Source organism: Trichomycterus rosablanca, chromosome 15 (genome assembly GCF_030014385.1).
Source record: "Trichomycterus rosablanca isolate fTriRos1 chromosome 15, fTriRos1.hap1, whole genome shotgun sequence".
Classification (NCBI taxonomy): domain Eukaryota; kingdom Metazoa; phylum Chordata; class Actinopteri; order Siluriformes; family Trichomycteridae; genus Trichomycterus; species Trichomycterus rosablanca.
In genome coordinates, this window is record NC_086002.1 from 8290422 (window position 1) to 8304016 (window position 13595).

The following is a 13595-nucleotide window of genomic DNA, read 5'->3' on the forward strand; positions in this document are numbered from 1 at the left end:
GCCTTGGCATGGGGATTGAATAATGGTACACAAGGTCGTTTGTCAAAAGAACTAAATTTATTTCATTTGAACTCAAAATTATGATAACTTATAAAATTGCTTGTATGTTTTTAAACACATCACAATAATACATTTTTGGGGGGAGGAGGTTAATATTTACAATTGCTGATGGATGGATGGATGGATGGCTAGATGGATGGGTAGGTAGGTAGATAGACAGACAGACCGAGATTGCTTTCAAACAAACAGTGACACTGTGCTTATGTAAATCTGTCAGGCTTTGAGTACACTTATTCATTGATAATCTGGTACTTGCTGAGTTCCATACAAATACAGTGCTTCCTTTTGCTGATATTGTTGAAGGAAAACACCACTGGAAGTCATGAATGATGCTCAGACTGCCTCTTCCTCTTCTATCTAAAGAAAGTAAAAAAATACATAAGAAAAAATAGTTTTATTATTTTTTACTGCTCTGGCCTGAGACAACTTGTTTATATTATTGCATATGCACGACATGTGTGATTACAACAGATTAGTGTCACACTACTAATGTAGGCAGCTAAGCTACAAATGTAGGTCAGATACACTACAAGCTAAACAGTAAATGCAGTTTAACTAGACTCAAGCTACATCCATTATGTCCTTTTTATTAACTGACCTTTTTACTAATTACTTATAGTTATCATGTAAAGCAGCCAGGGATTTGTTCTTGTAAAAAAATTACAAAACATTTCTCATTTGACATGATACTTTGTATTTAACCCTCAATTGCTCATTGTGTTCAGCTCATTGTGTAAGTCGCTTTGGATAAAAGCGTCTGCTAAATGCTGAAAATGTAAATGAAAATGTAAATGTATTTCTAAGTATTAACAGCTAATAATTATGCTTTAAAGGCCCATAACTAAACTCCAACACATGCTCCCACAGCAATCAATCATGCCACATTTGAAAGAAAGCAAATGGCATCATATATTTGAAAGGTGGAGCAGTAAAGCAAAGAAGAATCAGTTTCAGCTGCCATTTTATGAGTAAAAGCAGTAAATCAAGCTCTCTGAACTGGATCAGACAAATGAGACACTTGTTCTCATCTTCTGCCATGATTTTCAGTTCAATAGCACTGTAGAAAGTGTATTTTGCTAAAGTAAACTGTGTACTAAATTATTGTGAGAGGAATTTATTACATGTCTTGGCATACAGTTAACTGTCATAGCTTTTTCCCAATTACTTTCCGTGTTTCACCAAACAACTTGCAACTTCCACTTTCTGGTTGATTAGTGTTGCTTTAAACTACAGAACACAGGAATGCCACATCCCTACCCAGAAAGCAGTTGTGCTCTCTTGTATTCCAGTCTTTGATGTTGTTTCCACTTAATAGTTGCCTGGCCCTTTAATATTTTTTATAAATATGATATAACCCCTCAATTATATTTGATCAACAACTTTGTATTAACATTCTCAAATGGTCCTCAACCAGTAAACCTTTGTTCATTTGCCAAATCAGACAACATCTCAGCTGATGTGATTTCCACATGTACCAGTCCATCCACCCACCCAGTACTTCTAATGTACTTCTTATGTTCACACCCCACATAATCTGTACACTGCAGTGAGTTTTACCTCCATGATTCGGTGGATCCACTGTAGAGCATAAGTTATGCTGGTATAAACTCCAGGACTGTTTTTCTTTCCACAGCCCTGATCCCAACTCGCTGCTCCCAACAGCTTCCATACTGAAACCTTACAGGCCAGCGGACCACCACTGTCCCCCTATTAACATTCACATGTACACATATTTCATTAAATATACAGCTTACATTCTTCAGCTCTTTCTTGATCATTTTCTTTACCTGATTCCTTCCTTCCTTCCTTCCTTCCTTCCTTCCTTCCTTCCTTCCTTCCTTCCTTCCTTCCTTCCTTCCTTCCTTCCTTCCTTCCTTCCTTCCTTCCTTCCTTCCTTCCTTCCTTCCTTCCTTCCTTCCTTCCTTCCTTCCTTCCTTCCTTCCTTCCTTCCTTCCTTCCTTCCTTCCTTCCTTCCTTCCTTCCTTCCTTCCTTCCTTCCTTCCTTCCTTCCTTCCTTCCTTCCTTCCTTCCTTCCTTCCTTCCTTCCTTCCTTCCTTCCTTCCTTCCTTCCTTCCTTCCTTCCTGGTTTGTTGTCTTTATCACATACATCATTGATTTTTTTTTTCTTTGTCATTTTTATTGATTCTTGTTTGCTTTATGCTTTGTTGCATTTGGCATTTCTCATTCTAAGGTTTTTTTTTCCTCTCACTGACATCAATATGCTTGTGTGCTTGCTTCAAAGTTGCTTTCTCACATTCTATATTTTTTTCTCTTTAACACCTTTTCTGCTTTATATTATTCTTCCTCATGTTTATTACTTCTTTTGCTGAACTTTTGGTGCATTTTTCCTTTTTCTTTTGTTTTTTTTCATGATTTTTAAATATCTTGCTAATTAATTATGTACCATATTCCATGCACTTGTTCTTTGCCTGTTTCTAAACAATCATAGGACAGTTATAAAATAAGACATATTAAAAATATGCATACTGTAAACATTAAAAATGAAGCATTTTTGTAATCAAAATTGTAACACCAGCAGTTATTCACTTTTTATTTACACATTTAGACATTTACCTGACATATGTCGGCTCCACCTGCCAGGTACCCAGCACAGATATTCCAGGGTGTAAGTCCTGGCCTTTCACATGCTTTTGTAGAGAGAAGTTGAACTGGTGCTGATTGTAGAGACGCACTAACTTCTCCTGCACATCATATACACATAAACATGTCAAAGGGCCATTAGATTAGATAATAGAAATGTGTACATATTATATATTAATTAAACAATGAATGTTAACATATCATTATGGCTGTTTGAAGTCCATTAGATTGTGTCACATGTCTTTTTATTTAGTTACCTTGGAAGTTTATTCCACACTAAATTAGTTTAATCTGGGTTTTTGTTTGGATCTCACCTCCAGTGTCCGTGGCTCCCCAGCCTGATATCCAGCACAAAGATCCTGGTTTAATACCTTCTTCAAAGTTAGGCAAACAGATAGGCTGGATATTATCTTAAGAGAAAGAAGAAGAAGATGTCTGAATCAGTCTCTGCACATGAGTCCTACCACAAAATCTTCAAATTTGAATGTCTTGAATGTCTCAGTTTTGAATGTCAGATTTGAATGTCTCATGTATTTGTCCTGTATGACAGGTCTGAGCACACTACATGGCAACATGACCAAAAGTATAAGGTCAAAAACAGAATGCACATGGCCAGCAACAACGTCTAAACATCTTTACACCACCATCAGACTGAACTGCTGACACAAGGCAGGTTAGGTCCATAGATTCATGCTGTTTATGCCAGTTTTACACAGAAATCAGCAGTCAACACTCATCAATCCTTGACTTTCTAATTTGGCTACCTATGGAAACTGACTCATCTAATCAGCACCACACCAAATAAGTCCAAATTTGTATCAAACATTGGAACCACATTCTTACCATTGAAAGTGACTGGTTGTGTTATCTTGATGAGGCCAATATCATAGCTAAGGCCCTCTGGGTGGTATGTACCATGGTAGAGGATCTTCATCACTGCAAGATCTTGTGCTCCATTCCCAGGCTGGTCTATAAGACCCACTCGAACTGACCATAATGATGGATTGTCAAAGCTAGATCACACAGAAAAAAAGAAAATGTCTATTTATGACTGGTAAAAGTACCTGTGACTTTATACATAGATGCAATCCTTTAAATAACACAAATACTTTATGTGTGGGTGCATATGTGTTTTTTGTGTTGCTTACCCATATACACAGTGTGCAGCAGTAACTATCCACTGGTTGGTTATAAGGGACCCTCCACAGATATACTGGTTCTGGTACTGCAAGCTTACTTGCCAAGGGTACTGCCCAGAAATAGACTCATTACCCCCTACTATACGAGTCTGAAGACCAGGTCTGATACCACACTCTACAAAAAAAGCATTATGAATACATTTAAACCATTGGAATATTTTTTATTAAGGTGGTCAGGGTTATGTAATGAAAACCACACAGGCTTAATGGTACACACTCACGCATATGATACGATGTAAGAACATAAGCAAACACAAACACATGCCTGCACACACACAAGCTTAGCTCACCTATACACTTAAGTACTGTGACCATCCCAGACCTACACTGAAACGTTCTGAAAAAAACAGAAAGCTTAGTTGACAACATAATTTACAAACCCAATTCTGAAAACAGTTTTACATTATTGTTTCTTCTAACAATGTTCAGTAATTGTTTAGGAACTGAGGACAATTGTAGTTGTATTCTATCATATGTTTTAGTGGGAGAGAGGTCATCTACATGTTGCTTCAGTATGCCTGTAGGTACCTGTACCTCTTAGCATTAACAGTACCTTCACAAGTGCGCAAGTTACCCATACCATGCCTCAAATCCCCCCACCCCAATCCCAGAAAGACACTGGCTTTTAAACTCAACCATCACCCCCTCAGACAATGTCAGTCATCTGTGTATAGATGCCCAGTCAGCTAATAGGACTGCTGGGGATTCGAACCCTGAATCCCAACTGTATTGGGCTAACTTTATTTTCCACTGCACCATAGTACTGTGTTTTATGAAAAAACTCCCAACGCTTACTTTACTCCACTCATCGTGTCAAAGGTTGCAAAAATGGATTTAAGAATAACAATTGATGGTTGTAAGTTAGTTGTAGGGTGTTAATACCTGAGGTAGGAACTGTTGTGAATTTTAAAATAGGTCTGAGGAATTGAAAAGCGGGAATCTAGTGTCACTGTATTCCTCTTGAAAGTTGACTCGACAGACGATAAAGGAATAGAGCTGGAGTTCACGTAGCTGTACAGAAAGATAAAAAGACAGCTATTTGTGAACATATAAAGTATTTAAGCAAAACACCATTCCAGATATGAATCACTCTTTCCTATTGTCAGTGTATTGTGATTGTCACATACAACAAAGTAGTTCTGTTATTCCCGTTAGTAATCTGATTATAAGCAGCTGTTCTGTGGCACTGTAATCCATCTTTAGGTCAAGGTCTAACAGAAGCACAGTCTCTGTAAAAGCCACAATGACTGATGCTAGTTTTTAGAAATGAGGAATGGTGGAATAAATGTCTGCCAGTGGGTATAATGAACACCCGGACCCACTTGTAGTGAAAGTGTGTTTGGTTGAATGATTTTTTCCACTAATTTAATGGAAGAATGATTTTAACAAGATTAACAAAGCTGTTAAATAAGGACTGGAAATTATAGAACTGTATTACACCCACATGCTGTGGCAGGGAGACAAACAACCTGACAGATCTGCAATTGACACAGTGAAATCCGTGTTTTGCTCAGGAAAAAGACATGTCCCTAATGTACCTTTAAAATGAACCATTAAAATAATATTTTTATGTCTAAGAAATTACTGATATAGCCTAGCAACATCCAAAAGCTTGAATTATTTTAAATGCTCGTATTTGTAAATATGCATTATGTTCAAAAGGAAACAGCCCAGTGTCATCCTGTAATCACATTTTCACAAATTTAAATAACAGTAACAAAAACAGCTGCCATATCTTGAATTTGAATCTTGTTGGTGCCACTGGTCTGGCTGGATGCTAAACGGACACAGTTGGCAGTGCAAGGAGGCTGGAAGGTTGGGTGGGAAATCTCATCTTTGCCACTGCAGCAGTGACCCCTACTGTCGGGTGTAGGTGCCAGCACAAGCAGTGGAAAAATACAAAGAGAGTAGCATGATTATTTTTTTGTATGTGCTCTGTATAAGAATACAAATTTTTACCATTATAACATATTTTACCTAAATTTTTTTGTTTATTTTAATAGCGTAATAAATAGGATTTTACTGCTCCAAGATTATTAGGATATAATTATAACCGTGTCTATGAACTTTTGGCTTTTTCCAGGTAAGGTTTAAACTGGTTAAACTACCTGTTGTAGCCAAGCTGCTTGCATGCAGCTATTCCCAGACTGGAGCTCCAGTTCTCCCAGCACACGGACCTCCAAACCCCCCTACTACGAATCTGCAGGAGAGAGTGCTTCCCACTTACTCTCACTGCAAAAAAAGTGAGAAGAATAAGATGAAGAGTATCAGCAAGAAAAGGTTAATAGAAATTAAGTACCCATCCCATTTTTACATAAAAATACATAAAAACATATCTTAGCAAGACTCACATTTTCCTAATTTAATTTCCTAATTAATTTCTCTTACCACAGTTGAGTTCATCTTCTCCCTCACCACAGTCTTTAATTCCATCACAAAGAGCGGATTTCCTGATGCACTTTACTGACGACTCACACTGGAATTTTCCTGAACAGCTTAAACCTACTGGAAATGAGGTAAAATCACATATGCACTACATTATTATAGATTTATATCTATATGTAAAATCATTATTTTACTGTTTAATTTTATTATTGATTTAATTTAATTTTAAGTTTTTTTTGTGTCTAAAAGAAAGAAAAGCATTAACACTAATTGTCTGCAGGTATGTTACAAAATGTAAAGCTAAAGTTTTATCACACAATTATGCAGCTAAAGTTAAACTAAAATAGTCTTTAACTAAAATAACCTTGTGTTTGAATTAACATTGAGTGTTTAATTACTATAGCATCAGATGGTAAATTAAAACAGCATAAGGTGTTTAACTGAAATGGCATTAATGCATTAATAATCAATCACTGGACTGTAAGACTTTTACATTAGATTAGCATTAGAAAGGTAAACAGAGGACAAGGCAACTTTGTCTGAAAACAAAAACTACAGTATCTCTGATATCTAAAAAAAAAAATGACAGTTTAATTTATCATAGTTTAATTAGTGCTTATTTGCTCACTCATCAACACAGCTTGTTCTTAAGATGCAGCACAATGCTATTAATTACAGGATGTAGCTCATAAAATATGTATAACACTAAGATACTGAAGAGCTGTTTACACTGTAGAACAGAAACACACACGCACACACACACACACACACACACACACACACACACACACACACACACACACTTACCTCCCAGACCAATTCCTAGAACCACAATAACTGCTATTAACAAACAAATGAAGATCAGCACCATCAGTAACTTGTGAGGTATGAAAGGCAAACATGAGGACATAGAGTCAGATAGATCTTCTCCTTTAGAGAGATAAAAACAAAAAGATCAAGATTTAAAACTTAAGCAGTCTATTTTTTTAATCTATTTCTTTGTGTATGTAGAAGATCAGTTATTGCACTTATAAAAAGTTGGGTGATGATTTATGTATATATTTACTAATTCCTGATATAATGCTTGCAACATATTTGAAAAAAATAAAATAGGTGTGTCTGCTTGACTGGCTGGCAGTCCAGATTTGTCACTTATTGAAAATGTTTGGTGCAACATGAAGAGGTTGATCAGACAACAGCACAACTGTTGAGCTGCCAAAGTCTTGTATTAAAGTCTTGTATGCAATTGGCATCCTCCATTCCCGAATGATTATAAAGTGTCATTAATAGAAATTGTGATGTAATACTGTGGTAAACCTGCCATTGTCCCAACAGTGTGTTACAGGCATTAAATTGTAAGGTTGTAGAGTGTACGATTCACCAAACCACAGTTTTTTGTTGCATTTTACATAGTGACCCAATTTTTCTGGAAATGTGGTTTATAGTAAGCTAACTGCTATTCCATACTGTGTAAATTCAAATAGTTTGACATGAAAGCATATTTTTATACAACAAATGTATACTGCGATAGTTTGATATTTCAGACGAACATAAACATCTTTATATCTGCGCTGTATGATGCAGTACATACCATTTCTGAAGGGTTGGACTTTAATGATGGATGTTCTCAGACTCTGTGAAGTTGTGATGGTGTGTTTTTTGTAGATGGGCAGTGGGTTAAATGCCTCAGTGGGCAGGCTAACAGGCACATGGGGATCATGGGTGTTGGGCTCAAAGTGCTGGGGAGGTCTGGCAGTCCCCCAGCCCCCTACTGAACTGCTGATGGGACTCACATTAATCACAGTGGGGGTGTCGATGGTTTGAAGGTCTTCACTCTCTGTGTCTGCCTCAAACTGACCAGACTCTGCATCCTCTTCAACAGAGCTCTGAAATGTACAGAAATACAGCTTTGTTGAGTCATTACTCATTTAACAAACAGTGTTTGTACCTGGGTCCTGTTAAAATACCCTCATTTGGCTTGGTTGTTAAACACAGCAATTGTCAGATGTAATTGCTCCCATGAGATGCCTGCTAATACTATTAAATCCATCACCATGTTTAAAGGGTGGAAACCAATATAATGGGTCAATAGCATCATTCAGATTTTAAACCCAAAACACAATACACCCAGATGTCCAGGTTTTCTGCTTCTTATACAGTAAGTGGGCTTTTCACCAACTTAACTTTATCCTGTAAAGCTTAGCAAGCTCACAACAAATACTATAGTTTTAATATATTTGCTTATGTGCTTACAGTTCACCTCAACTTTACAGTTCTTTGGCAAATCACACACCAGATATGACCTGTATTATAATCAAAAACTGTCTGTGAAATTGGGATGGTTGACCTGAATTGAAATGGTTTTATCTGCTCCTGCATGAGGACTTACCACACTTTTGCAGTATTGGACAATAAATAAGATTGTTAGACTAAAAAATAGGGACACTGAGTATTATATTGCTTACCTTATCTGTAGATTTCTTTTCCTCTGTAGCAGCTTTTTCTCCAAGGTTCTTTTCAAAGAAAGCCATCACCTCTCTGTCATCCTTTCATCTGTCCATGGATATCACAAAAAGGCCACAGTGACACCGCAATGTCATCGGCAAAGTGAAAGATCTAGATTATTTTAGTCCCAAGGTCTATGTTGACCCGCTTGAATTAAAAAAGTCACAGACTTTTTTTTTTGTTAAAAAGCTATTTAAACACAAGCTAATTATTCACTAACGCATATATAATACTACAAATTGAGTCGATAAAGTCTAATGCAACATTCTAATCTCATTTTTGCCTACCAGTCTATAAGACTTAACTCGTTCTCTGTCTCTGCTCGCCTGTCTCTTTCTGATCCCTTTCTTTACCACACCCTGTCTGTAACACAATAAGACATTTGATCAGGTGAGCAGTGATCTGTCTGATCCACTACAGCTGTGGATCAGATCTCATGGCAGTGTGTCACGTCCGTTACTCCAGTTACAAAAGACCAGTTGGACATATGGAGGAGGCACGCCAGCATACTGCCAGCAGAGGAGGCCATGCATGAAAAGGTCAGCACACAAGGTCAAAACTCATCAGCCTAATCAATGCTTGTACCTTGTAAACATTTTTCCTTTTAGGTACAGGACCAATTTTCTTCAGCAATAAATACAGATAAAAAGGTTCTGACTTGAGTACTGTATAGGTTTAAGTGATATCCTCTCTGACATGACCTGGGGGGACGTCTCTCCTATTGTGGTGAATAAATGATGCATTTTGCAACTGGGTGAAAATTTATTTATGTATACATGATGATATACGACAAAAGTTAAGAGAACTTAAGAAACTGTACAAGAAGCAGAAAAGATGACCCCCTCTGAGAAGGCTGGAAGACTTCATTATCCCTGCCAACTTTCCACATGTTCCAACATATGCTAAAATAAGTAAAGTGTTAATGGGAATGGAGAGGGGTACTCGAACAGATTTCAAAGAAAAAAAAAAGAATGAAATCACAATTACCACAGATAGTAATAAGTGGAATGTTGTATTTTTATTATAGTATGTATAATCAAATTTATGATAAAGATGTGATGTCATAAATGTGATGCAACCCACATTATATCATTTAGAGGTGAAGAGGAGTTTTTACACAGGAGCCCTGATACTGAGGATGCCATGCCCTTAGAACCACCTCAGACATAGCCAATCATGTCTGTGTAGATGCCTGGTCGGCCAACAGCATATTCGAACCTGGATCTCAGCGGTGGTGATATTGTTTTTATTTACACAGATTACAGATCAATAATTATTTTTATTTTAACTCGTTCGAAAGCTGTGTCCCAAAACATAGTATATATGCCAGGTGTGTGTGTGTGTGTGTGTGTGTGTGTGTGATAACATAATTTGACCAGAAGGTGTCACAAGAACATGTTCCCACTGTTTCTCTTCTCTTCTCTACAGTCAGCCATGCTGCTGTGCTGGCCTAATTTCTGCTGTGTGCTGGAGAAGTGGCTTTCGTGTTCAGCAGTGATGATTCACCAGCCTGTGTGCTGACTGACTTCTGTGTAGCTATAATCCTCTTCTCTCACGCCTCTTCCGCAGTCACGACCACAGAGACAGATCCATCGTGACTCAGCTGTCAAAGAAAAGCGTTCAAATTTTCTACACCAGCAGCATCAGCAGCAGCACCCGGCAATATGCTTCAGCACCTACTAATGAAATATGTTCACCCAGTTTTTTATGGGGCAATACATCTTGCCTCTTTATAATTCAGGGCCACTTGCTGGAATAGACTGCTATAGATGGTGCTGATGGTCTAGGCCAGGGTTTCTTAGCTTCAGTTTTAAGTCATATTACACTGCACAGTCTTCAAGCTTTTCCTGCTCCTCATAAGTTATAATAAACTGAATCAGTTACCTGAACTGACATTGAATAAACCAGGTCTGGACTGGTGCTCAGGTCGCACAGATATCAATAATGCTTGCCACCCCTGAAATCTGAGGTATCACTGGCCCAGTCAGGTGTACTACAAACTAAGTTTGCTGTGTCTGAGGAAGGGGGGGGCAGATAGTGTATCACCTTGTTGTCTGTACAACAGTGACTTCTATTGTCTGGTTGTGCAGCAGGTAGGTAATGCCTGGTGTAAAACAATGATAGTTTAGTCATGCATTGTTGTACTGAATTCTGTGAATGCAGCAAATTCAAACAACACCAACTCATTTTAAAAACCACAATTTATGTGTTATTAGGGTTATAGTAATGGCAGTGCCTGGTCTCTCCTTGGACTGAATGGACAAACATTTCCACTGACACACTCAAACATCTTTTGGAAAGCTTTCCCAGCAAAGACGTAAATGTTAAAACTGCTGAGGGCAACACCATATTAATGCATGTGATTTTGAAATGGGGTGTCTAACACGCCTATGGTCAGGTTTGCACGTTATTTGGCCATATAGGGCAAATATCCACTTCAGATTTACACACATAATGCCTTTTAAGTTTGTAATTAAAATATAAACAAATGTAGATGTAGTTAATACAGTACCTTGTGACTCAACGTCTCCTGAACTTAAAATCTTTGAAACTTAACGCCTTATACTTTAATGTATTAAAAGAACGATAGAACATAGAAACACTAAACCTCTCTTTATTATTACTGCTCATAAGTTCTCTCCACTAATAAAATTTCTTGCTCATTTTAGTACAGTAAGTCACGTTAAGCTTTGTGCACCGCCACACTCCATAGAAAATATCGGTACAGCCAGCGAAAAAGCGGTTTTGCCGCTTCGCATGTGAATGCGCCTTTACTGAACAGAATACGGTATTCCAAGATCAAGCATCTCCAAGATTAAGAAGCGTAAGGAAACAATAAAGAAGTAAAGTGCAGCTTTTATTGTATATTTATACTGATTTTTTAAATATTATATTTGTGTTATTTTCAGTGTATAAGTGTCAAAAACAACCCAATTATTTTACATTAGCCTAAAATATATGCAGTTCCACAGGACCATGGAACGCATTAACAGGTCCCCCTTACATCCTTATGGGAAAAAATACCTTGAAACTTGACGCCACTACCAGAACCAATTGGCGTTGAGTTTCAAGGGAACACTGTATGTGTATCATACATTATGATGCTAAATATAGCAATGGTGAACCGCAACAATACGTACATGTACTGTAGTTCCACGTTCTGATGTGTATGAGAGTCACACACATGTTGCTAACACGAACTACGTCAAAGCCCACGCAGAAATGTCTTTGCGTCATCGAGTACAATGAAACTGATTGGAGGATTCCAGCGCGTGACGTATTTCAGGAAGGACCCAATTTCTGCATGGGTGTGTACAAAACAGCAACAAATCCACTCTATAGTGCACTACTTACATTGTTTTGTCATTTTCTAGTAAAGCATGAGTAAAGCACAGTAAATACAGTGTACTTTTTACGGTGTTTTGCAGGAGGTTTGTGTTCAAATATCGCAGCCTTGGTAAGCCAGAGTGTACTAACATGTCTGTAGGAGACGTGGAGAAGAGCTGTATTTGGAACACAACCCACGTTATAACACTTTCAAAACAATTTTACTCTTGAGGTTGTAATATACAGTATATGTTGCAGAATTATACTACAGGCTGCTAGTTTTGTAGTAAACTGAAAGGAATGACTTGAAAAATATGTTTATAGCAGTTTTAGAATTTGGAACACATGCCTTTGTCAGAAATAAATATTTGTATTTTAATTAAAAACCTTTATAAACTTATTGTGTTTTTTAAATTATGCTAAGGCAAAAATATTGACACACTAATTTGGTATGGGAACTTAAATTTTACATTTACAGCATTTAGCAGACACTTTAATCCAAAGCAATTTACAGTTATCCCTCTGTACAGTTCAAGCAATCGAGAGTAAAGGGTCTTTCTCAGGGTCTCACCAGTGGCAGCTTGGCAATAAGGGGACTTAAATCAACAACCTTCAGATTACTATACCTGTACCCCAAACACAGAGCTACCACTACCCTCAGGCATGTTTTGCTAGTTAACCTTGTCATGTGACCTCATGCTATTTTGTTAGTGTTTATGACAAATTTTCTCTCAGCGTAAGGTGACAGTTTGGGTTTGGACAGTCTTTCTGAGTTTAGCAAAAGACCACAGTTTTATGTACCTTTTCATATGTGCAGTCAAACTAGTTCTGTTTGTATGGACACACCACCAGTAAATCAGCAACTGATTATTTTAGATAGAAGGCCTTTATTTGTCATATATACATACACAGGTGTACAGTACAACAAAATTATTTTTTCGCATATCACAGCTTGTTTGGAAGCTGGGGTCAGAGCGTAGGGTCAGCCAATGTACGCCACCCCTGGAGCAGAGAGGATTAAGGGCCTTGCTCTGAAACATAGGCAGTGCTGGGTCTTTAAACAATGTCCTTAAAGCTCTAAGCATCAAGTGATGCAAAATCATGACTTACCCCAACTTCTAAATTAGCCGGGGTATGCAGAGAAAAGAACTGCATTGTTAGTGAGGGTGGCACGAAGGTACAGCAGGTAGTGCATGTACCATATAGCATCAGTGTGACCTTATCTGGTTGGTTACTGTCTGTGGATTTTGGCTTTTCTTCCAACCTAAAACTATTCAGAGTGTTTGTTTTGTTTATTAGGATTGTAACGTCATGTTTTACACTTTGGTTTCATTCATGACAGGAACGCTAGTTACTCATTACACAAGGTTCCCCAGTTCACACAAGGTTATATCGAACACAGTCATGGACAATTTAGTGTCTCCAGTTCACCTCACTTGCACGTCTTTGGACTGTGGGAGGAAACCGGAGCGCCCGGAGGAAACCCACGCAGACACGGGGAGAACATGCAAACTCCAC

The 13595-nt window shown here is 37.8% G+C and overlaps 1 protein-coding gene across 1 annotated transcript; it reads right to left on the reverse strand.

Annotated features, from left to right (window-relative positions):
• Positions 1-38: 38 nt before the first annotated feature.
• Positions 39-9251, reverse strand: tmprss3b (transmembrane serine protease 3b). Its single transcript, XM_063010405.1, has 13 exons — positions 8711-9251; positions 7837-8131; positions 7053-7175; positions 6249-6365; positions 5969-6092; positions 4743-4871; positions 4151-4197; positions 3810-3975; positions 3505-3674; positions 2976-3071; positions 2635-2762; positions 1618-1767; positions 39-417 (listed from the first exon to the last, which is right to left on the reverse strand). Exons 1-13 carry the CDS (start codon positions 8774-8776, stop codon positions 394-396), a joined length of 1635 nt encoding a protein of 544 aa, XP_062866475.1. The 5' UTR covers positions 8777-9251; the 3' UTR covers positions 39-393.
• Between the last annotated feature and the right edge of the window lie 4344 nt (positions 9252-13595).

What these genes read in the sequence shown, in the direction of transcription:
- tmprss3b (XM_063010405.1), bottom strand. Translation starts at nt 8,776, where the DNA reads ATGGCTTTCTTTGAAAAGAACCTTGGAGAAAAAGCTGCTACAGAGGAA. An exon ending in AGTCCAACCCTTCAGAAATG is followed by an intron (nt 7,176 to 7,836) that starts GTATGTACTGCA and finishes ATCTCTCTAAAG; the next exon opens with GAGAAGATCTATCTGACTCT. An exon ending in GTGGAGCCGACATATGTCAG is followed by an intron (nt 1,768 to 2,634) that starts GTAAATGTCTAA and finishes GAATGTTAATAG; the next exon opens with GGGGACAGTGGTGGTCCGCT.